The 21,979-nt window shown below is 35.9% G+C and overlaps 1 protein-coding gene across 3 annotated transcripts; it reads left to right on the forward strand.

Annotated features, from left to right (window-relative positions):
• Positions 1-141: 141 nt before the first annotated feature.
• On the forward strand, positions 142-10,886 carry LOC124640767 (apyrase-like). Of its 3 annotated transcripts, none has more exons than XM_047178690.1 (11): positions 142-313; positions 3,562-3,784; positions 3,995-4,192; positions 4,362-4,492; positions 4,592-4,739; positions 4,815-4,941; positions 5,197-5,351; positions 5,556-5,646; positions 6,520-6,666; positions 9,337-9,503; positions 9,815-10,886. In XM_047178690.1, the coding sequence occupies exons 1-11, from the start codon at positions 210-212 to the stop codon at positions 9,953-9,955; spliced, it is 1,632 nt and encodes a 543-aa protein (XP_047034646.1). In that variant the 5' UTR covers positions 142-209; the 3' UTR covers positions 9,956-10,886. The 3 variants fall into 3 exon arrangements, with proteins under 3 accessions (XP_047034646.1, XP_047034647.1, XP_047034645.1); XM_047178689.1 differs by lacking the exon at positions 9,337-9,503 and adding an exon at positions 8,034-8,200 and having other exon boundaries at positions 144-313; XM_047178691.1 differs by lacking the exon at positions 9,337-9,503 and having other exon boundaries at positions 143-313; positions 9,815-10,030.
• Positions 10,887-21,979: the final 11,093 nt, after the last annotated feature.

The raw sequence follows: 21,979 nt of genomic DNA on the forward strand, positions 1-21,979 counted from the left end.
TCTTCTATTACATCCCTATTGACACCATTTTCAATTAGAACATTCCGCTATCTTAATTCCTTATGCATATTAAAATGTACTTTAGCTGGTTTATCAACCTTTATCTTATCATTCCAAACTATACGTACAAGTAGATCCGTTCGATTAGTTCCAATATTTTATATCATTTTGCCTAATGTGTACAAGTGCCTACTGATGTTTTAGCTAAAATGCATAGATTATTATCGTTATTTTCATATGCTCTAGCTTTAAGTGTTCTAAGTGCATCAGGATATGAGCTGAATATTCTGCATTATAATGACTTCCATGCGAGGTGAGTACTTTGACACTTTTGCTTTCGTGCATTTTCGAAACGCCGCCGCATTCAATTTCAGAAATATATTATCTATATGCGTTTTTTAAGCTAGATAAAACTCCACCAAAGACAAACTAAAGGACATTAAAAAAAAAACAATATATAATCGTTCTTCAAATATAACAATACTAGCTTCCGCCAGCGGCTTCGCCCGCGTGGTGTGTTGATAAAAAGTAGCCTATGTGTTCATCCAGGGTATCACCTATCTACATACCAAATTTCAATCAAATCGGTCCAGCCGTTTTTGCGTGATCGAATAACAAACATACATCCATACATTCTCACAAACTTTCACATCTATACATATAATAAATCTGTAAAAAAACTGTGTCTGTACATTGAATATATTAAAAAAATAATAATTGGGTGGGGTTTAGAAACAGTAATGGAGCACAAATCCAAAAAAAAAAATCTGTCTGTATGTCTGTTTGTTTGTACACGCTAATCTTCCGAACTACTGAACGGATTTCAATGATTTTTTCTTTGTTGTATTAGTATTAAGCCTGGTCAACATATAGGCTATAATTTATCTTCGAAACTTGAAGACCTGATGCAGAACTCCAACAGACCAATAAAACTATAAGAGATACAAATATGGTGCCGTGGCAAAAATTGTTTCATTTGATGAGCATTTTCAGCTGAGACAATAAATTTTAAGATCTGGAACACCTGATGTGGAACCCCAAGAGCCCAGCTTCTCTGTACCATATACAGGTATGACGTTTTAGCAAAAGTTGTTCAATTTGATAACACTTTGCACTTTCTATTGACTTATACAAATTGAAGATCTAAAACATCTGATGTGGAACTCCAGGGCCCAGCCAGACTATAGCATATAGAGGCATGACGTTTTAGCAAAAGTTGTTCAATCTGATAAGCACTCTCTGTTGACTTATAAAAATTGAAGATGTAAAACACCTGATGTGGAACTCCAGGAGCCCTGCTAGACTATATGAAGCATATGAAGATATGACGTTTTAGCAAAAGTGGTTCAATCTGTTAAGCACTCTCTATTGACGCATTTTTCTTTTCTCTCTCACACAAACAAATAATCACGAAGATACAACAACGCTTGATTTTCGGGTTAAGTCACTGCTTAGTACAAATTTTACATACCTAGACGTGGCGTCACGAGCCCCCACTCTCTAACTTTGTTGCATTATATCTCATTATTATTTTGTATGTCTCTTCCAGACCTCGGGACTACAGAGTTCCGAATTTTTGGGAGGCAAACGTGGGGCCGAAGCCAACACGCTGAAGTCCTTTTGAGACAACTTTAATGAAATGGTGACACAAAACCGACGATTATCCCTTTATACACTATAGAAATGAATCCAAGGACAATCCCCTGTGGACGTCGTTAAAAAAAAGACAATCCCCGGTTCTGTGCTAAACTATTGCTAACTATGGAGGAAAACTACTTGGGCTATTGTGATGGGATGTTAGTGGATGACAATGTATTAGGTACATGTAAAAACGGCAGGTGGAGACTCGCCACCTCAGTTACTGGGCCCCCGGGAACCAGTCACTGAATAGCAACAAGAGGGCAACAGGGACATGAGCGGCTGAAGGGTGAGAATACCTCGGCGGACTTTAAACGCAGATTAGGCGCTCCCTGTGCTTACCATGAGGCACCTATCCTCCGAGCAGGGCTACTAGTCCTGCTTTAGCGACTCCACTCTGGACGGCCAAGCCAAGCCAGAGGCGTGAGACCTACCCCCGTCATGGTTCACTCCGACCGGCCGGAGATGGGGGACAGTATACACTCCCTGGAGAACTCAGTATATATAGCCCCGCGGGGTCGCTACTCCCCGTCATCAGCCTCAGATGTCCTGCGGTGCCTATATCTCATTATTATTGTCGTTATTATCTCAAAAGCCTTTGTCCCAATTATGTTAGGGTCGACTTCCAGTCACGATGCAACTGAGTACCAGTGTTTTACAAGGAGCGACTGCCTATCTGACCTCCACAACCCGGTTACCCGCTCAACCCAACACCCCTTGGTAAGACTTACTGGCTTCTGACTACCCATAACGACTGCCAAGAATGGAATGTTCAATGACAGTCGGAACCTACAGTTTAACATCCCCTCCAAATAACGGTCGTTGGTATCCAAAATATACGTAGAAAGTACATACGAACTTAGAAAAGTTGCATTGGCAGGCACTTGCCAGACCTGGAATTAAAGACGCACGCTCATACTTAAGAGATTGGTTCTCTACCCACTAAACCACCACGAATTCCACTAAGTCACCACGACTTTGTCATCTATTTAATGTTTTTTTACGTAATATTTTTGCCACACACAACTTAAATGCGGACTAATTAGAATCACTACTTTTATCCCTATGTTCACGTCTATTGCGACTATTCAGATCTTTGATTTTGCTGACCCCGTAGTCGCTGGCATAAGGGACAGGATCCGCGTACGAAGTCGCGGGCAGAAGCTTGTTTATAATATAAGTAGGATTTGTCTGCAATCAATGGTATCCTTTTATTGACACCATATATCTATACTGAGATTAGGGTAACCTACAACTAAGCATAAGCATTTTGGTTCAGTCACATTGATGAAAATTGGTCTCTCTGTAAGAGAGTGTAGAATTTGTGATTGGACTGATCCAATTTCTGTTAGTATGTACTCTAGGATTGAACAAAAATGTAGTCCAGTGACGCCTCTAACATTTAATCACTTTGCATTAAATTTAAATCCAAGCTTTGCCTACAAGGCACGTTAAGACGGGCCCCCGTCATTGAAATAATTATCTCTTTGATGAACAATTATTATCTACAGTTTTTACGTAGGATTGCGATATCTAATGAATGTGTATCTTAGGCAATAACTGATATTGTTTATTAGTGGTTTCCTAATTCTTTGTGCGATATTGCGTTAGATTATGTAGTGATAAAAGTGATATCACCCAGTGTGCACGTTTTCGTTTGTGACAATTTTTATCAACAAACAGCGTTGTACAAATACCTATATTTTTTGATTTACAAAAGTAAAGAATTTTAATCACCTGAAACGGGGTAAACGTCAATGAATATAAAATAAAATTGTTACAATTGATAAGAAATATACGTAGATGAAAGTATTTAAGAGTTACAATAAAATTTTACACATAAAAAATATATTTGAAGGTGGAATAAAAATGAGGCTTACTCTTAAAACACCTACTATTGATATAACTTACGATGTTTTTCAGATTCGTAGAGACTAGCCCAATAGGAACAGTTTGTAACCCATCAGTCGCTCCATGTATTGGTGGCTTCGCTCGCCTCGCGACTCTGGTCCGCGAGCGCTTGAAAGATGAACCTGAGTCCTTGCTCCTCAATGCAGGTGACAGCTTCCAAGGGACCATTTGGTACAATATTCTGAGATGGAACGTTACTCAAGATTTTATGAATTTGCTGCCTCATGATGCTCATGTTAGTAAATATTTCTTTACTAATTTTGACCTTTTTTTCTTTTATTGTTTTTTTTTTTGCCTCCAATAAAACATTTATTCATAAACAAATGTACACATATTTACAGAATACTTAAGATAAACATATTATATACTATCTAAAAGTAATGTACCCAAAAAGCTGGCAAAGACTTTTATTGTTGAATAATCCTCTTAATGTTGTACTTTCCAGGTATTAGGAAATCATGAGTTTGACAACGGCATCGAGGGTGTTGTTCCTTACTTAGAATATTTAGACTCAACAGTAGTCACAGCTAACATCATTGATGACTTAGAACCGACTATGCAAGGGAAGTACGAAAAAAGTACAATTGTAGTAAAAAATGGCAGAAGAATTGGTATCATTGGTGTTATTATTGCTACCACTGATGTAAGTATAAAGTTATTTTTTTTAAATACTTCGTTATCATATTCCCTGAAAAAAAGAAACTTCTGAATGATTTCTTGTTGATATCCGGGACTCGTTTCCACCCTTAATTGAAAATGTTACTGCAAGTGCACTAGAGAGTAACAAAAAATAATGAAAACAAAATTTTCAGATCTTAGCTTCAACGGGTAATCTCAAATTCACAGATGAAGTTGAGACTGTAAAGGAAGAAGCTGAGAAACTGAATGCACAAGGTGTTGATATAATTGTAGTTTTGTCTCACTGTGGTCTTGACATTGACAGGTAAACCAATATCTACAACTACTAACCTAATGAAGATAAAAACTCTGTATCAAATGATTGAAATTCTAATGATATTAAAATCTTCATCATTGTCAACAGAGAAATTGCACTTCACGCAGGTCCCCATATTGACATCATTGTTGGAGGCCATAGTCATACTTTGCTATTCAATGGAGATGTTCCTGAGAACAGTGGTTTTATTCCATTAGGACCTTACCCGGTGGTAGTAGAACAAGCAACTAGAAAAGTAAGACATTAAAAAAATATCAATTAAAATGATGATAATAATTTTAGAAAAGATAATAATGATAATCTTTTGTAGGTTTTAATAGTACAAGCAGCAGCGCATACACAATATTTGGGTGAAATAAAGTTGACATTCGATGATAGTGGCCATCTCTTGAGTTGGGCTGGTAATCCTCATTACATTGGAAATGAAATCGAGCAAGGTAAGCATTATAATAATATACACGAACTAAGTAATGTGGGAAATATTTAATGTAGCTGGTGAAAAAATAAATAGACAATAGACAGGAAGATTTTATTACCACGGTGTGCGCAAAGAAAATACCTTCAAAATAAATGTCTTGATCCAATTTTATTAAATTTATTTAGATAGCGGTACATAATTTGATAGAGTATCAATTAACCATAATATTATGAAAAACTTAGAAACACATAATTTATTCATCTTCTTGTTTCAGCACCAGATGTTTTAGAAAAAGTTAATCAATACCTACCTCTGGTTGATGAGTTGGCTTCCCAGGAGATCGGAGAATCCATGGTGCAACTATCAGCCAACTGCGCCTGCTCCGAGTGCAATCTCGGTAGCTTAATCTGTGATGCTTTTATGCATGCCGTAAGTTTTCTTGTATCTTATATCTAGTAAAATCCGGTTTCAGGGTAAAGTTTTAAATCATTTTTATCGATGTTTTTATGTCTGGCTGTATTATTTAGATTACTTTTTTGATCAAAGAGACTTTTGTCTACTTTTGGTTCAAAGGTTAAAAATACGAAGGCAAAACGTTTGTAGAGAAATAATAAATCATTTTTACCGTTTCAGGCGCTACAAAGAGCTGGAAGTGACAGGTGGAACTACGCACACTTTTGTGTCATCAATCAGGGTGGAATTAGAACGGATATAGATAGAGGAGGTAAGGTTAAATCGAGAAAAGATTCGCTCAAATTCTTAAGAAGTTACAGACGTTGTAGATTAATCATAGAAGCTTTACCAAGTGGCCCTGCTGTTGTAATCATCGAGATCCCCAGAAAACGGTGTCACTGTCTTTTGGTCGTAATTATCACAAGCAAAACTCTATCACACGACGATGTAAGATTACAACTTGATGATACGTTTATTTCTAGTCTTGTTTCGAACCATTTTCAGAAAGATGATGAATAGAAACCCACTGGCAGGGCTAGAAAAAATGCACGCTTTAATTTTATCCATATTCTGCACTTCTAATAGCTTCATAGCCACAGTTTAGTGTAATTATTATTGACGGCACTCGTGATGTCGCTGCCATTAGTGTAACTGCTTGTGTAATTGTTCAGCGGCGATGTTTATTTCAATTTTGATCACCGATCCGATAAATTGGTGGCACCGTAGTTATTTGATGGCGGTGTCCGAACCAATTTGTATACAATAATTGGATTAGTACCGTTTTGTATGTTGTTTCATGCCGTAATTTTAATTTTAATCTAAACATTGTATTGTTATTGTATGCAAAAATGTTTGATATTCATTTGTTTTGATATGATGCCTGCATGCCAATGGCTGACAGAAATAATATGTCTAGTGTAAATTATGTTGTCAAATTAAGTTTTGATATGTTACAGAAAAAATAAGAGGTATTCTTTCAAATAAAACTAGCGACAGACTAGCGAAATAACTTCTTTCAGAACTATTCTTACAAAAAAATACCATTAAAAGTATCCTTTGCATCATCAAAATAATAAATTAGTTCCAGACGTTGATTCGTTTCCAAAGTTTTCTAGAATAAAATATTTTAAAATTCATATTTCAGTGGTTACTTACGAGTCGGTGATACAGTCCACTCCCTTTGAGAACAACGTTGAAGTTTTCGATTTAAAAGGCGAACATATTATGGAAATGTTGGAGTTTTCTGTGGCCAACGACCCTTATTTGGGCGCGAGGATGTTACAAGTGTCAGGTAATTAATTTTAAATATAAGTATCTTAAATATGTAAAAGTATATATGATTCACATGCTTCGGTTTTACATGCCTAGGTAATCATGCAGCGTGAAAAATGGTAGCAGTAATTTTGCATATTTTTTTATTAAACTTGACCGTGTAATAGTTTATAGAATAATAATCAAGACAGCTTAGTAGAGCACGGGTGAAACCGTAAGAAGTAGCTAGTGATATTATCATTATTAGAATATTTCTGAAAATAGCTCCTTCGCAGTCTATTAAGTGAAATGACGCTTTATTTAAAATAGAAAGAACAGAAAACTAGTTTGAAACTTTGGGCGTTTTTACATTAAATTGGAATGAAAGTTCTGCCACTGTAATGCATCTTTAGAATGTTCTCATTTTCTTTTGTGGTGAAGGTAATTCTGGTGTTACTGCAAGTTTCTAACAAATGAAGCTACTCAATATTACTGTTATTTTAATATTTGAAAATAATAAGAGTTTATTTCTAAAAAATATTTTTCAGAAGAGATGGGTTAGCAATCATCTTTCGATAAGTAAACGTTTTGAAATATCTGAAATTTTCAAGATTTATCTGTTTAATTAAAATAGAAAAATACATTATAAGCGTCAGTACTTTAATAGAAAAAAAAGATATAAACGTTAGTACAATAACAGCTTCTATAAAGTTTTCAAATATTTGGACACTTATTAATCAGCCGTTTTAAATCGTGGACCAATATTATTCCGAAAACGAAAAACTTTATCGAACCGAAAGTTTAATTTACTCTTTTAAGGATTGTAAACAATTACTGTTGTACGAAACAATTTAAATAGGTCTGAAACGTTCTCTGTAATTCGTACGCAAATAAACTTTGAAAACTGGGCGAATATTTGTTCATATTAATCATTTATGAATTCAAGTAAATATTAATTATTTTGCTGAAGCGTATTCCAAATTTTAATATGTTTTCAAGAATGGCTGAGTCATAGAAAATATATGTTCAGTAAATTATTGAGGTAAATTGACCTCAAATTGCCCAATCAGTATTGAGAGGATTCGCAGTAATTAATTCAAGACTTGGCCCAATATTGAATTTATATTAGGCTTTTAGGACCATTTTATCTTAACAATCAGATATTTGATTTATTGAGCAAGCAAAAAGTTTGATTTGAATGTATGAGCTGAGATTTTAAAGTATTTTTCATTAACGGACTTGCAAACAAATCAATAGCATTTTAACAATATTTGGTGCAACAAAAGTCTATATTTTTTTAACCGATTTCAAAAGAGGAAATATTCTCATTTATTTTCTATTAAAAATAAGTTCTTTAAAACCATTGGGCACAATATATAGTACAATATTGTATTTAAATAACCACAGGATTGCAAGCAACATTTGACGGCTTGCGGCCAGTAAACTCGAGGGTGCTCAACGCTACCGTCAGGTGTATACAGTGCGATGTGCCCAGATATGAACCGCTACAGCTCGACAAATACTACAAGGTCGTCTCGCAGTCTTTCATTGGGAACGGCGGCGATGGTTTCAGTGTGAGTGCTCAGATTTATTAAGTAAAAAGGAGTTTTAATTCGAAAGGAAGAGTCCTATAGTTCTAATATCTCGGATTGTTGTTATGCTTGAAGTAACACCAGTAAAAAATGATCACCCTGTATGTAATGGCCTTTGCCCATCAGTGGAACAGTATCGGCTAACAAAAAAACAAGTGCTTTATATCTTTCTCTTTTGAGAAGCCCATTTGAAATATAAATAGTCTAGATTTTAAAAAGGCAGATATTATGTTTAAACAAACTAACAATTAAACTAAAACAAAATTACAGCCATATATTATTCATTTTATAATCTATAAGAAAGTATATTGCAGCATTTATTCAAAAGAAAACTTCATTATTGTGATCGCGTGTTCCTAACAAAAACTGATCTTTAGCGATTTTTCAATTCTTTTTCAATTAATGTTAAGATTTTTAAGGCTATCGTAATTCATCGCAGAGGAAAAATACCCCATTGTTTTACCAACCAATAAAAAAAGTTATCAAATATAGTACCTTCACTATACAAGATTTTCAGTCTAATATCAATAGGCTACAACTCTCACCTACAAGTTAGTATTAGCATAATATTGCCTACATAATGTATATCGAAGTTTAATCTGCCGGGAAATTGGAATATTTTCATAAGAGCTTGTTTTATGAAGAAAATGTGGTAGGCACTTTAAACGGGTAGGCCAAGTTTTTTTCTTTATACCTTCATAATTCAAGAACAACATTAATTTAAAGAACACTATCTTTGGATAAAATAAAATTGCCGAGTACAGTGCCTATTTTTGTGAGAGAAAGCAAAAGTATTTTTTTACTAAAATATTATTAAACAAAAACATCTATTATTATTTTTCATCGACATGATGCGTGATACATAAAACCGACTTAGAAGGTTGCTAACCCATCGACTCTTTGTATGAAGTTAAAAAAAAAACTTTGACATTAGAAGACGTTATGGTCTGTTCGAAAATTGAATAATGCCTTTCACTATTTTTAACCACGGAGAATGGAAAGACAGTCATTTTGTTCTCTATTGATAACCCTTTGTATTCATTATATTGAGGGCAGACACAATTGATTTTCTATCGTTTTATAATTAGCGGCATACAAACAGTCAAACTATCTTACAGGAATGAGGGCAGTTTTTGATGGAGCCCGTCCAGTAGGGAATCGAGTGCTCAATGTAACCATTCGATGCATAGAATGCGATGTACCAAAATATGAGCCTTTGTTACTCGAAAAATATTACAAAGTTGTATCAACCGACTTCATAGGCAATGGCGGGGGCAATTACAATGTGAGTCCAAAAAAATGACCAAAAATATATTTTAATCTCAATATAATTTTTGCGTTTTAAAATTGCCTACGTGAAAATTTTAACAATTACAATGATACAATTTTGATGTGTCACATACAGAATATATTTGAATAAAGATATAATATGTTTTGAAGTTGTTTTTGATGACTGCAAAGATTAATCTCACTTGTAATGCGTTTGATGTGATGTGATTTTTTAAACATATCTGCCTTTTTTAATGCGCACAGTTTATTTTAAAGCTACTTATTTTATGGTACAGTAAATAATACTTCTATATTTTTGTTTTGCAGATGATAAGTGAAAATCGTAAGAATGTAGAAGTTCTGGGAGTCGACTACGATGTTCTAATGGACTACATACGTCATCAATCGCCAGTTTTTGCCGAAACAGATGGCCGAATGACGATTAGCAATCCTTGTACTGAGAACTAATTGAAAAATAGGTGGTCATTTTTTATGACACAATGTACTTACGTTTTTATGATTACTGATTTGACTTGACTTATTTTACTGATTTCATTTACTGAAATATTTCTAGAATACCTTATACGTGAGTACTTGAAATATTAGGTATTCAAATGAGAAAACAAACTTATCATAATAAATTCAACTAGATTAAGTTCCAAAGATATAACTTTTATCTCAATCTAAAAAAGAATCAAAGAAATGTTGCAAGCATTAAAAATATTCGCCTTCACAAGATTTATATACTGCAAAAGCGAATTGTCGAGAATATAAAAAGTTTCACAAATTAATTGCCATAATAAATTATTCAGAGAAATGATCACTAGCACGAATTGGTCCTGAAAAAATCTAGTTAGTCACGGACCCAGAATCGTTATTCATCTTATTGAAAAACTTATTTTAATGGAGTATGAATGATTCTTATATTCTCGGGTATCTGTAAAATGAATGGATTTATTGAGGAAGCTTTTCAGTACATAATGTAGAAAGGATTTTTACATGATATTGGAGATTTTAGGATCCTTTAATGTGCTTCTCGAGAAATGACACGTCGACTTTTGTTCATCTTCACCATAACATATTACTATTTATAGTTTTTGAAATCAGTTTTAGGCACTCACTTAATAAATAAATACTCAATTGAAAAGTAACTGAAATTCAAATATACATCCATCAAATGTAAACAGAAAACTTATCAAGTTGGGATGCAGCTTTTGCATTCATTTTAAAAGTCGTCGCAGTTTTAATGAAAAATATTTGAGGAGGCAAGTTTCGCCGACTGAAAGACAATTAAAAACAGTTTTCTTTTCAACACTGGTGCCGGGAAGTATTTTTCTTCGGCCAGTTTCTTCGAATTAAACTGGAATTTATAAGTAAAAGCGACCTCTGTCGGAGTAAATATTGTACTTTTATTAATGGGAGAGAAACTTTGTTTTTAACTTCTTGCTTTTGCTTCTTTTTCTGAAGCGAGGTAAAGTAAATTTTCTATAATTTTTATTATTGCTGAATAAGAATGTTTTAACCTATTATTGAACTACCTTTCGGATTTGCCAGCATTCATCAGTGGACGACAATAGGCTGATGTGATGATGATGATTATGATTTTTATGATTATGAAAGAAGTTTATTGGCTAACCTCAAACCTATGGGAAGAACAATCAATATAAGGTGGAAAAAGCAGAAAAAAACTGGAACGTCGGAATTCACAAATATTTTGTGAACAATCTCATCGAAATCTTCATAGACATGTAAACTAAAGTAGCTAACCATTAAACTGTAGCAAGTAAAAAGGCTTTGCACTAGTTACCGGAAGCAATGGCCCGTGAAATTGCAACAAGCTGCACTTTGAAAACTCTGTGTGTGTACTCAGCTTTATACGTTGTTCTTCGTCTGAATGGTAAATAGAAGGTACCTATCCTTTATTTTTGTTGAAGCTGTAGTGTATCTGAGATTTTTATCCGATAATTGAATGGGTTTAAAATCAACTGCCAATTTCAGAAAGCGTAATTAAAATTATGTCAATGAAGCCGGCAGTTCGAGCAATACTTACGAGAGTAAAAACCTTATTATTTATTATTCGAATGTTTATTTTTTTACATTGGAAAATACAGTGCATCAAAAGTTGGCTAAAAATTGTATTGGTATTATGGCGAAACATCTAAAACTTATTCATTCAGTTATATAGGGTGTGTCGTACCTAATCACATTTATTATTAATATAACTGCGATCAAATCCGTAAAAGTACCTAGTATTAAAAGTGAGTATTGGTCTAGTGATGTCTAGGTCTAGTTATGATTATAATGAATAATCGCGCAGTGACTGTTTGCTGTAGTTGCTTGCTAAGTTGTTATACAAGAAATTAAGAATATTACATCGCGTTTATGAATTCTTACGATAAAATGGAACAGTAAAAAACCAATGAACTTTCCTTCATACTTTTCAGTAGTTTTCAGGCTTAGGACTGTCTTTAATTGATTTTACGCTATAAATTAATAATTTGTAAATATAAATTTCGGGCGTAAGTGTTTTTATGAAATAAACTAGGTATGTTATGAACAGCAATTATAGGCGTATTTAAAAGTTCATTGATTGTATGCACAAAAATCAACTATTTAGCGCGAGCGACCGATAGCAAACGTAAAGCATGCGACGACTGGCCGCCTCGCCCACCGCCGCGCCGTGTCTGCTACTCTGCTAGTCTATGCTATTGTGCTATTGCTGCGATTGCGATTCATGCATGATTTGAGTTGTGACGCGCGACTGACAGAGACAGCACGCGTGTGATATTTTATTAGCAAGTTAGCAACTTAGCAAGTAGCAACAACTGTGAGCCACGATAGCATTTGCTATATGCTATGTAAAAAAAGCACGGTGCTCTATTTTGCTATATGATATATTATCCACCACTAATTGAGATGTTAGTTTTTGAGTTTGATTCGCCAGCATATTGTTGCGATGCGACGTTGCCGCTCTTATTACACAGATCAGTGAATTATTCAATGTACTTATTAAAATGTTGTTCTAATTCTCGCACATTTTTATTCTATTGACTTTGTTCGAAAAATTTATTGTTTTATTTTAGCGTATTTTATTTTTTTCTTTGTGTTAATCGTCATATATTAACCAGTATATTGTCGTATTTTATTTAATTTGATCAGGTATGACACACTTTACTTGTATAAAAAGTAACGCTGCAATCGTATCAACATATACACAATTTTAAGTGGAAACAACATATTTTATTCCTCTGCAAGTAACTTAGATTTACGTATTACTACAAAATTCAGCATACATTTGGTTTGAGTAGAAAATCGGTTCTTTCCGAAGCGATCAACGAGGGATCCTGCAGAGCGGTATGTTTTCAATTCAGTAGCAACATTATGCTTTAACGGCTATACAAAGATGTATTGCTGATACTCGTCGGAAACTGGATACGTGATCTACTACATAGCACTTAAATGTAAAATTATTTACTTAACTGTTCATAGACTTAAATAATGTCTAGAAACGACAGCTTTATTATAAGTTAACTATTATACAATGAATCTGGAATTGGTGACAATGTTGATTTGTATATCTAACTTACGCCATTACTAAATACTTAATTTCAGGCCTACTTTCGCCTGAAACTAGGAATAATGGTGTAGGCTTACACAGACCTTCTGCTTATTCGTGGACGCTTACTAGGGCATGCAATTTCGGTAAAACAAAAATTACCGGTAAAAATTCGGTAATAAAAATATTTTTACCGGTAAACCGGTAAAACGGTAATTTTTGTAATTTTTTTAAAATGTGATATTATAACAATAAGATTGGGTAGTCTTAAAGCAAAAACTAAATAAATATGCAAAGTATAAGGTGGTAAACGTTTTTTGTGTCGTGGGCCGTAACAAAAAACATGTCAGTAAAATCCGTACGCGATGTCGCCGACAAAATGCAAGAAAAACGGCTGCGATGGTACGGACATGTAAAAGGGAGTGACACCTGAGGACATCGGCAGTGTGAATGTGATACTCACATACTCACTACAGGCCGAAACCGTGGTGGTTGAGTGTCGTAATGAATGACATGAAAATCTGCGAACTCGAAGAGAAAGATGTCTATTCAGGAGGATAGAGCGAAGTGGAAGAAGGAAGATACGGAAAGCCAACCCCGTCACAAGACGGGATAAACGCTAAGAATTACCGTAAAAAATATATTTTTCATTGAAGGGAAAGCCCTTTTTTATGGTAAATCATCAAATGACAGACTCTTTCTGTCTAAAACCCATGTTTTTTAGTAGGTGTTTTATGGACCAGGGTAGCGGTAACTCTTTCGAACAATCCCGCGGCCCCGGCAGGCCTTGGCCCTGCTGGGCCCCACTGGGTTTGCTGACATCTCCCTGAGGAGCCTGTGGAACAACGCGCGCTGCTGACACGGGTCTGTTGTCTATGCAGACGGTGGAACGATGAGCCACCCGAACTCACCGCCCACAGACCGACGCCTACGATGGCCGGGAGTCGTCTCTCGACCCTTGGCGCCCGTGGTGTCTTCCTGGTCCACTACTCCGCCGTCTCCTTCTCGAGCATGACTGCTTCGCAGAAGGGGCGACGGCTTCCCATTCCCTCTAGCTCCGGACCATAGCTTGAACCAGGGAAGGACGCGAATGGTCGCCGCTGCCTATTGCCTCGACGACAACACCGCGGTACCCTTCCCAGGCAGTGCACACCTGGACTGTGTGCTCCACCGTGTCCTCAGAGCTGTCCGCATGGTGGTGAAGTAAAAGCCCTTGCTCAGTAAGGTCATAGAGTAGGTAAAATAAGCAATAAGCATTTGTACCTTGTATGAGCTGACAGCTATGAGGAAAAACAGAATAACCGAATGAATACAATTTGTTTAGATTTTATAAATTAAGATGAGAAAGAAGATTTGTATCTAACCTAGAGATAGTTAAGGACACACACGTTTACTTTTCTAAAAAACAGCAACTTTAACACTCTTACAATACGTAATGTATGCAACATTACATTATATTCAGGCTACATAACAAAGATTTGACGTTAAATGAACAATTGCTATATTTTATCAGAAAAACGTAAAAACCGGTAAATTACCGGTTTCATATTATTTTTACCGGTAATTTAAAATTCGCAAAAATGGGCGATTTACCGGTAAAAACGAAACCGGTTAACCGGTATTGCATGCCCTAACGCTTACCCCCACCTGTTAGACCTTACCCCTTCATTAACCCCATAATAAATTAGCTTTTTATAGTACAAAATTCACCAAATTCCAAACAATGATAATAATATTACCAACACTTCTACAGTACACTTTTCACACAGACTTCCTGCCTCACCGTCAAAACTTGTGCCGTATCTAGCTCCAATCCATCACTGATAGTTGGTTATCCGTCGGAAAGTTCTATCCACATTCCTCGTAGAAGTACTCTTAGCATATTCAACCGCGGTTAAAATTTCCCTGTTATCTGTTTCGCGTACTTTGGTAGAAAGTTTAACAGCGAGGAAACCTCTGTCAATGTTTTCATTGCGATATCAAACGTAGGGAGGTGAAAAAGTTGGATTGAAACTGTCTGTCGGGGAGATAAGTGACCGTCGTTCATATTGGACTTCTTAAAGGATTGATATATCGATTATTGGTTTGATTTGAATTTAATCGAGTTATAGGGCTTACGATTTTTGCTGCTTCAGTTGTAGTCGTAATATTTTGGATGCTATGTAGGATTTTTTTGGTATAATTTAGTACAGATCGCGCTTAATATCTTTGCGTCTGTGAAGTTAGCCATTTACCTAAAGCCTCTCGCTTTTGTTAGTGTTATGTTCATAAATAGCTTAATATTGTATTTTTCATTGTTCATACAATAGAACTAGTATTGTATAACAAGCAAAGAGTTATACTCACGTGTTTTATGAAAATATCGTAAGGCCGGTTAGGCGGTTTCTCGCATGGTTACCTATTATGTTTTGATACTTTTTTTAGTCAAATGTAATGTAATGTTTTGTTATTCGTGTGATAATATAAGATAACAAAGTACATTTTTGTCTTTGTTAGCCGATGTTTCAGGCTTTAACAAATATTTCTGACACCAGAAACCTTTCAGCAGTTTGTTGATAAATGAAAGTAAGTAGGTACTTCATTTTCACGCCATGAGACATTTTCATTTAAAAAAGCAGAATCTAGAAAAAAAGAAAAACAAAAGGATAATTCAGAAATTGGAAATACAACTTACTATAAGAACGTAGAACCCAAATAGAACTGAGCCTTAAATGAACAATAATAAGGATTTGTGGCCTATATACAGGATGGGGTCGTAAACTCGTCTGACAAATACGACTGGGCCTTCATAGCGTTGATAACGAGATATCTTAACACCCCCTTTATTAGAAGCGATAAAATCTCGGCCTTTACTTCATACACGATCATTATCGTCCTTGGAAGATAAGAATTCTATAGACTTAGTTAAGATTTCAGTTATATTTTATAGCTCGCAGCGGACTTCTACATCTGAAATATGCCAAATATGCTCCTAAAAAAATAACATCACTTTATGAAAGACACTTATTGCCAACATAGGTAAAGGTAGAATTCTGTGCATTGCGACTATACTATATATGACAATAGTCAACCTATGAAAATGTATGGCACCGCTGCTGCCGAGGCCCGTGTCAGACGCGCGCGGCCGACGACAGTCGCGATGCACGGAATTCTACCTTTATGAAACAATTGAACAACTGCCCGTACCGGTACAAAAGATAGCCTATGCTTTTGGGAAGAGCGTAGCTTTCCAACAGTGAAATAATTTTTCAAATAGGTTCCGGAGTTTCAGAGCCTTTTTTTTTTTTTTTTTTATCGACGTAAAATCATCAAATGACCCCTCCCGCTGTGGGTTAGCAGCGGTGAGGGAGTGTCAGACTCTTACTGACTAAAATCGTCGTGTTCCGTCATAGGCCTTTTATGTACCAGGGCCGCGGTATCTCTTTCGAACAACCCGCAGCCCCGGCAGGCCTTGGCCCTGCTGGGCCCCGCTGGGGTTGCTGACGTCTCTTTGAGGAGCGCGTGGAACAACGCGCGCCGTCGACACGGGTCTGTCGTCTAGGAAGACAGAGGGACGATGAGCCACCCGAACTCACCGCCCACAGACCCACGCCTACGGTGGCCGGGAGTCATCTCGCGACACCCGGCGCCCATGGTGTCTACCTGGTCCAGCGCGGCGGCCGGGATGAGAGGTGCGAACTCTCTGGCGTTCCGCCTCCTCCTTCTCGAGCATGACCGCTTCGCAGAAGGAGGCGACGGCATCCCATTCCCTCTCGCCCCGGACCATGGCCTGAACCAGGGCCGGACGCGAGAGGTCGCCGCCGCCCAAAGCCTCGACGAGGACCCGGCGGTGCCCTTCCCATGCGGGGCACACCTGGACTGTGTGGTCCACCGTGTCCTCGGGGCTGTCCGCACAATGGTGACACCCGGGCGCCTCCTCACGACCGATGCGGTGCAGGTACCTCCCGAAACAACCGTGTCCGGTGAGGACCTGCGTCATGCGGTACGTGAGGGCGCCGTGACTCCTCCCGAGCCACTCCTCAAAGAGGGGACTTACCGCCACGATGGTGGCGTGCCCTGCACTGGGTTGCGATAGTCGCTCCCTCCAGGCCACCATGAGATCGCGCCGGAGCTCCGCCCGCTGCGCGACAACTTGCCGCGGCAACGGGGTTTCTCCCCGGCGCTGAGCCTCCTCGCGCCAGTCGTACAGGCGAGTTTCAGAGCCTTTATTAGTATTGTCACAAACAAACAAAAATATTGTTTCCTGTTTATTAATTAGTGTAGATGTATAAAGTATTTAGTTCGATGGCATATAATATAGACTCGAATGTTTTCTGATAGGTTTCATAATAATCTAATATCATGTACTAATTAAATCAGTTTAGGCAGTACTTGTAATAAGTATACAATATAGCGTCTGTTTACATAGGACCTTCTTGAGGCTGTTTCTCTTGTTTATTACAGAAAATATTTAATACAACAAAATATAATAATAAGATTATTCTGTTCGTTACACGAGTTCATTATGAGAATGTAGTACAATTAGTAATGAGTAGACATACTTATAAGAGAAATTCTGGACGAGATATTGACAGCTTATATTGTGTAATAGCGAATATTATATTAGCCAGTAAGTCTGACACCAGTCTAACCAAAGGGTATTGGGTTGCCCGGGTGGGTTGAGGCGGTCAGATAGGCAGTCGCTCCTTGTAAAACACTGGTGCTTAGCTGCATGCGGTTAGACTGGAAGCCGACCCCAACATAGTTTGGAAAAGATTTGGAAGATGATGATGTACGAGCCAACTGATTAAAAATAGTGCCCTCTCCCTCTAGCTCAATAAATTAATTATGAATGGATCAAATAATTTGTTTTGGTTACATTTATTAAACACCTAGTTTGTAAACAAAAGTAAGTATACGCAAATAAATAGGAATATTTGTTTTCTAATTTACCTGTAGGAAAGATTCCAAAATACTCGGAAACATACCACAGGTTTGGGTTGGGCAACACAATATTAAGTACTGTTTGGGTATTTTGCGGTTGTTTGATTGCTTCCCACAAAGTTTTATTAGTGAAATTGTTGTTATTTCTATTCACATTTGTGGTATATATTTGATGGTTAAATAATATACTGATGTTATTACCCAACTTGAAGGATTGTTTTAAAATAGTTGTTCAACCCACGTCTAATTAAAACTTCTGCGAATACCAAAATAAAATATAAGTAGTCTTCGAGCTTCTAAACAATAGTTTTTTCGTAAATAAGAACACAGAAAAACATGATCAAAATGTTCTTACTCATAATCTGCTAACTACAGTCGAAAATATAACATCAATTAAGTTGAAGTAAGTCATGAAATTATTATTCAGGTCTAGTAATTTTATTGGCAATGCAAACAAAAAATGTAATAAAGGCTATGAAACGTAATAAAATGCAGAATCGCTAAAGTCAATTTTAGTGTGTGTGCTTTATTTCATATTATTTTAGGCAATAATAGCAGCCACTGAATAAGTATTGAAATAAATCTAAAATAACGTTATTGAAAAAACAGTAATCGGCATTTAAGTGCTCAAATATAACTCCTAAAAGAAATAGTGAAGTTTTTCTTATACTGTATTCAGTTCGCAAATTGATTGTAAAGAACTGAAAAGACTCAGAAAGGATCCCTTTGAAAATTTATAGTAAAAGCCGTGAGTCTGAAGATATTGAATTGCAACGGCATTTTACTTGACACTGATAAAGCTTTTGCAATACGAAGTTTGTGAAATTACGGCAAAAGAATACAATTTATTAAGTGTTTCTACCTTTTCGTGATTTTACCTGCAGTCGCGCTCCTTAGTACATGGTTAGATACTCACTTACATAAGATGTTGGGGATGAATTCATCCGTATGCATTTTCATAACTTGGCCTGTTATGGCCCAAGGAAAACTATTGAGAGTCAAGTTATCCCGTAAGGTAAATTACCCGTACTTTGACCTGTCACCATATCAAATAGTGCAGTCATTGAAGCATTATTGCTACGATTTTTTTTACTGTGAACCGATTTGCATGAAATTTTGGAATTAGGTTCATCTTACCCTTAACTTCAAAAGTGAATATGATTTGAACTCCGCCACCCCCCCCCTGGGGGTGGTTGACACCCCTTCTTTGGGGTGAATATTTTTTTTGCAAAATAACCTCGGATATCGATAGAAGACCTAATTTTAAGCTAAAGTTGTCTTTAAAGTTTAAAAAAAAATTCAATACTTTTCAAGTTATTGACAATTGAAAATTCGCAATTTTTTCACGTTTTTCATCGGTTTTTTGCAAATATCTCCAAAAATATAGGTTTTATCGAAAATTTATAAAGAACAAAATTGTAGCAGGTAAAACAACGAACAATTTGTTTTTTTACAAAAGGTCCTAAGTGCAATATTAAGCTAGATATTAAAGATCAAAGCCGTTTTTTATTTTGTCTGAAATTTAATCGTTGTGGTCAATGCCATGTAGCGGCGAGTAGATGCATTTTATGCATTCGAATACAAATGGGTTTTGTAGTGCTTGAAATAAGCTTTAAGATGAGTACTATTAAAAGTCTTTTGCACGTAAAATAAGTGAGCTGTATTGCAAATAAGGGGAGCATCTTATATTTTTTCTTTTAAATCAATGGGTTTCATAAGTGCCATTTCCACCAAAATTAAAATTAATCGTATTCCGCCTAGGATTAACTTTATTATGAAGAGTTTGATAGATAGTATCAGTTTGGCTGCTTCAGGACAGATATTTTTCAAAAAAGTCACGATTAACGAAAAGAACAAAATTTCAAATTAAAGAAAAACCCACTTGTTTTTCATAATATCTCAAAAATTGCGACAGATACGTATAAAAGTGTACTGATAAAAAAATTAGGTATTTTTCTGACAAACAATTTGGTTTATTTGTTTTTTCTGTCGAACAAAAATTGACGGAGATATGATTGTTTAAAGAGCGCGTGGCAGCGCAATCACAGCCTCTCTTAAGCACTTTAACCCTTCACCGTTTTAGAAAAAAGTTCTTTACTATATATTGCAATGATGGATGTTGTAGCTCTCTTAATTACTTTTACAGTGGTTTTTTATAAATTGTGATAGCATGAAAATTGAAGGAGTTACGGTCCAAAAACTTGTCATATTTTTTTCTACTTGGTAACTGAAAACTTCGGAGTGTCAATATTTGGAGCAATGTGAAAGTAGGCAGTATAATAAAGAGTCACAACTATTGTAATGTGTATATATGTCACCGGAAAATAATAAAACTGGTAAATTGATCAACTTACTAAAATAATAGATGGCATAAACTACGTCGATTAAATTTCAGACAAAATAAAAAACGGCTTTGATCTTTAATATCTAGCTTAGTATTGCACTTAGGACCTTTTATAAAAAAACAAATTGTTCGTTGTTTTACCTGCTACAATTTTGTTCTTTATAAATTTTCGATAAAACCTATACTTTTGGAGATATTTGCAAAAAACCGATGAAAAACGTGAAAAATTGGGAATTTTCAATTGCCAATAACTTGAAAAGTATTGGATTTTTTTTTAAACTTTAAAGACAACTTTAGCTTAAAATTAGGTCTTCTATCGATATCCGAGATTATTTTGCAAAAAAAATATTCACCCCAAAGAAGAGGTGTCAACCGCCCCCAGGGGGGGTGGCGGAGTTCAAATCATATTCACTTTTGAAGTCAAGGGTAAGATGAACCTAATACCAAAATTTCATGCAAATCGGTTCACAGTAAAAAAATTCGGAGGTTAGACCGTATTTTTCGCTTCAATGACTGCACTAAAAGTAAATAAACACACTAAAGCTTTTTCAACGTACTTTGGTGTCGCTAAAATACTTCTTGAATTTACGAGCAATTATGATATAGTTGCTTACCCTTGAAAAATAATAAAAAAGGACGAAGCCACTAGTTGGCAATAAGTTTTGATTTATCCCTTCATTACTAGCAAGAAACGACAGTATTTTGCCGTTATAAAAATATTTTTCTACCAACTAAACTTAATGAACACAAAATATAATTATGTTTCATAGATTAGTTTGGTCTCAGATATTAACCATTAGTTCTCAAGGGAAATCTGCGACAGAAAACTTTGAAGCTTCGACTTTTACGTTTCAGATAAAGTGTGGACAAATAATAAAATATTAATTTTGTTTGTAAACCGGGAAAACATGGAGAGCTCGAAGGCAATTAGTATTCAAAGTTATGGTCGTATCAAATAATGAATTTTGAGATTTTTCTAGAATAAAAATATAGTGGTGTTGTTAAAATAATGTCATTTACTGGCATATTGGGGAAATGTTGCTTTCAATAATAGAAAGCACTAGAGTCGGTACAAATTACAACAGCTTTTTAAAATAAGCACGAGGCCTTAGTCGGTACTGCAGTTCAAGAGATGAAGAAATACGTACATACATACATTTTCCCAGACGATTATTTTTTGCCACTAATTTTCATTATCAATAAAATATGTCGATTAGTTGCTAAAATACAAAGCTTTCAATCACCTAGTAATGATATGGTTCTTCTGCTAAAAGCCACCAAGCTGGCATATAAGCTAGCTATTAAGAAAGAAAGAAAGTCAAACAATATAATGATTGATACTGAATAGGTAATAGTATTATGATTCTCATAGTTATTCGTAATAGTGGTTCGTTAGTGGTAATATTGGAATATTAAAGATTATTTTGTGATGTGATTTTCTGCTGATAAAGGCTATTTGCTGAATAGAAAAGCCACTAAGACTTTCTTTATCGCATCATGACCATTTGTCTTGATGGCGTATTTACCAAACCAAGCAAAGGTCACATTATTTTCATTACACCATCATCATAGGTACATATTATGTTTGTCCAAGGACATGCCCGCGTCCTTCCCTCGAAGGGGTGAAGAGTGGAAGGGGTTGCGTCGCAGCACGGTTCGGGGAGATAGT

Source organism: Helicoverpa zea, chromosome 21 (assembly GCF_022581195.2).
Source record: "Helicoverpa zea isolate HzStark_Cry1AcR chromosome 21, ilHelZeax1.1, whole genome shotgun sequence".
In the NCBI taxonomy this organism is placed as follows: Eukaryota; Metazoa; Arthropoda; class Insecta; order Lepidoptera; family Noctuidae; genus Helicoverpa; species Helicoverpa zea.

Bases quoted from the DNA above. Each gene is read 5' to 3' on its own strand.
- LOC124640767 (XM_047178690.1), top strand. From the start codon at position 210: ATGCATAGATTATTATCGTTATTTTCATATGCTCTAGCTTTAAGTGTT. The intron at 4,740-4,814 runs GTAAGACATTAA...AATCTTTTGTAG, and splicing joins TAGAACAAGCAACTAGAAAA to GTTTTAATAGTACAAGCAGC. The intron at 5,352-5,555 runs GTAAGTTTTCTT...TTACCGTTTCAG, and splicing joins GTGATGCTTTTATGCATGCC to GCGCTACAAAGAGCTGGAAG.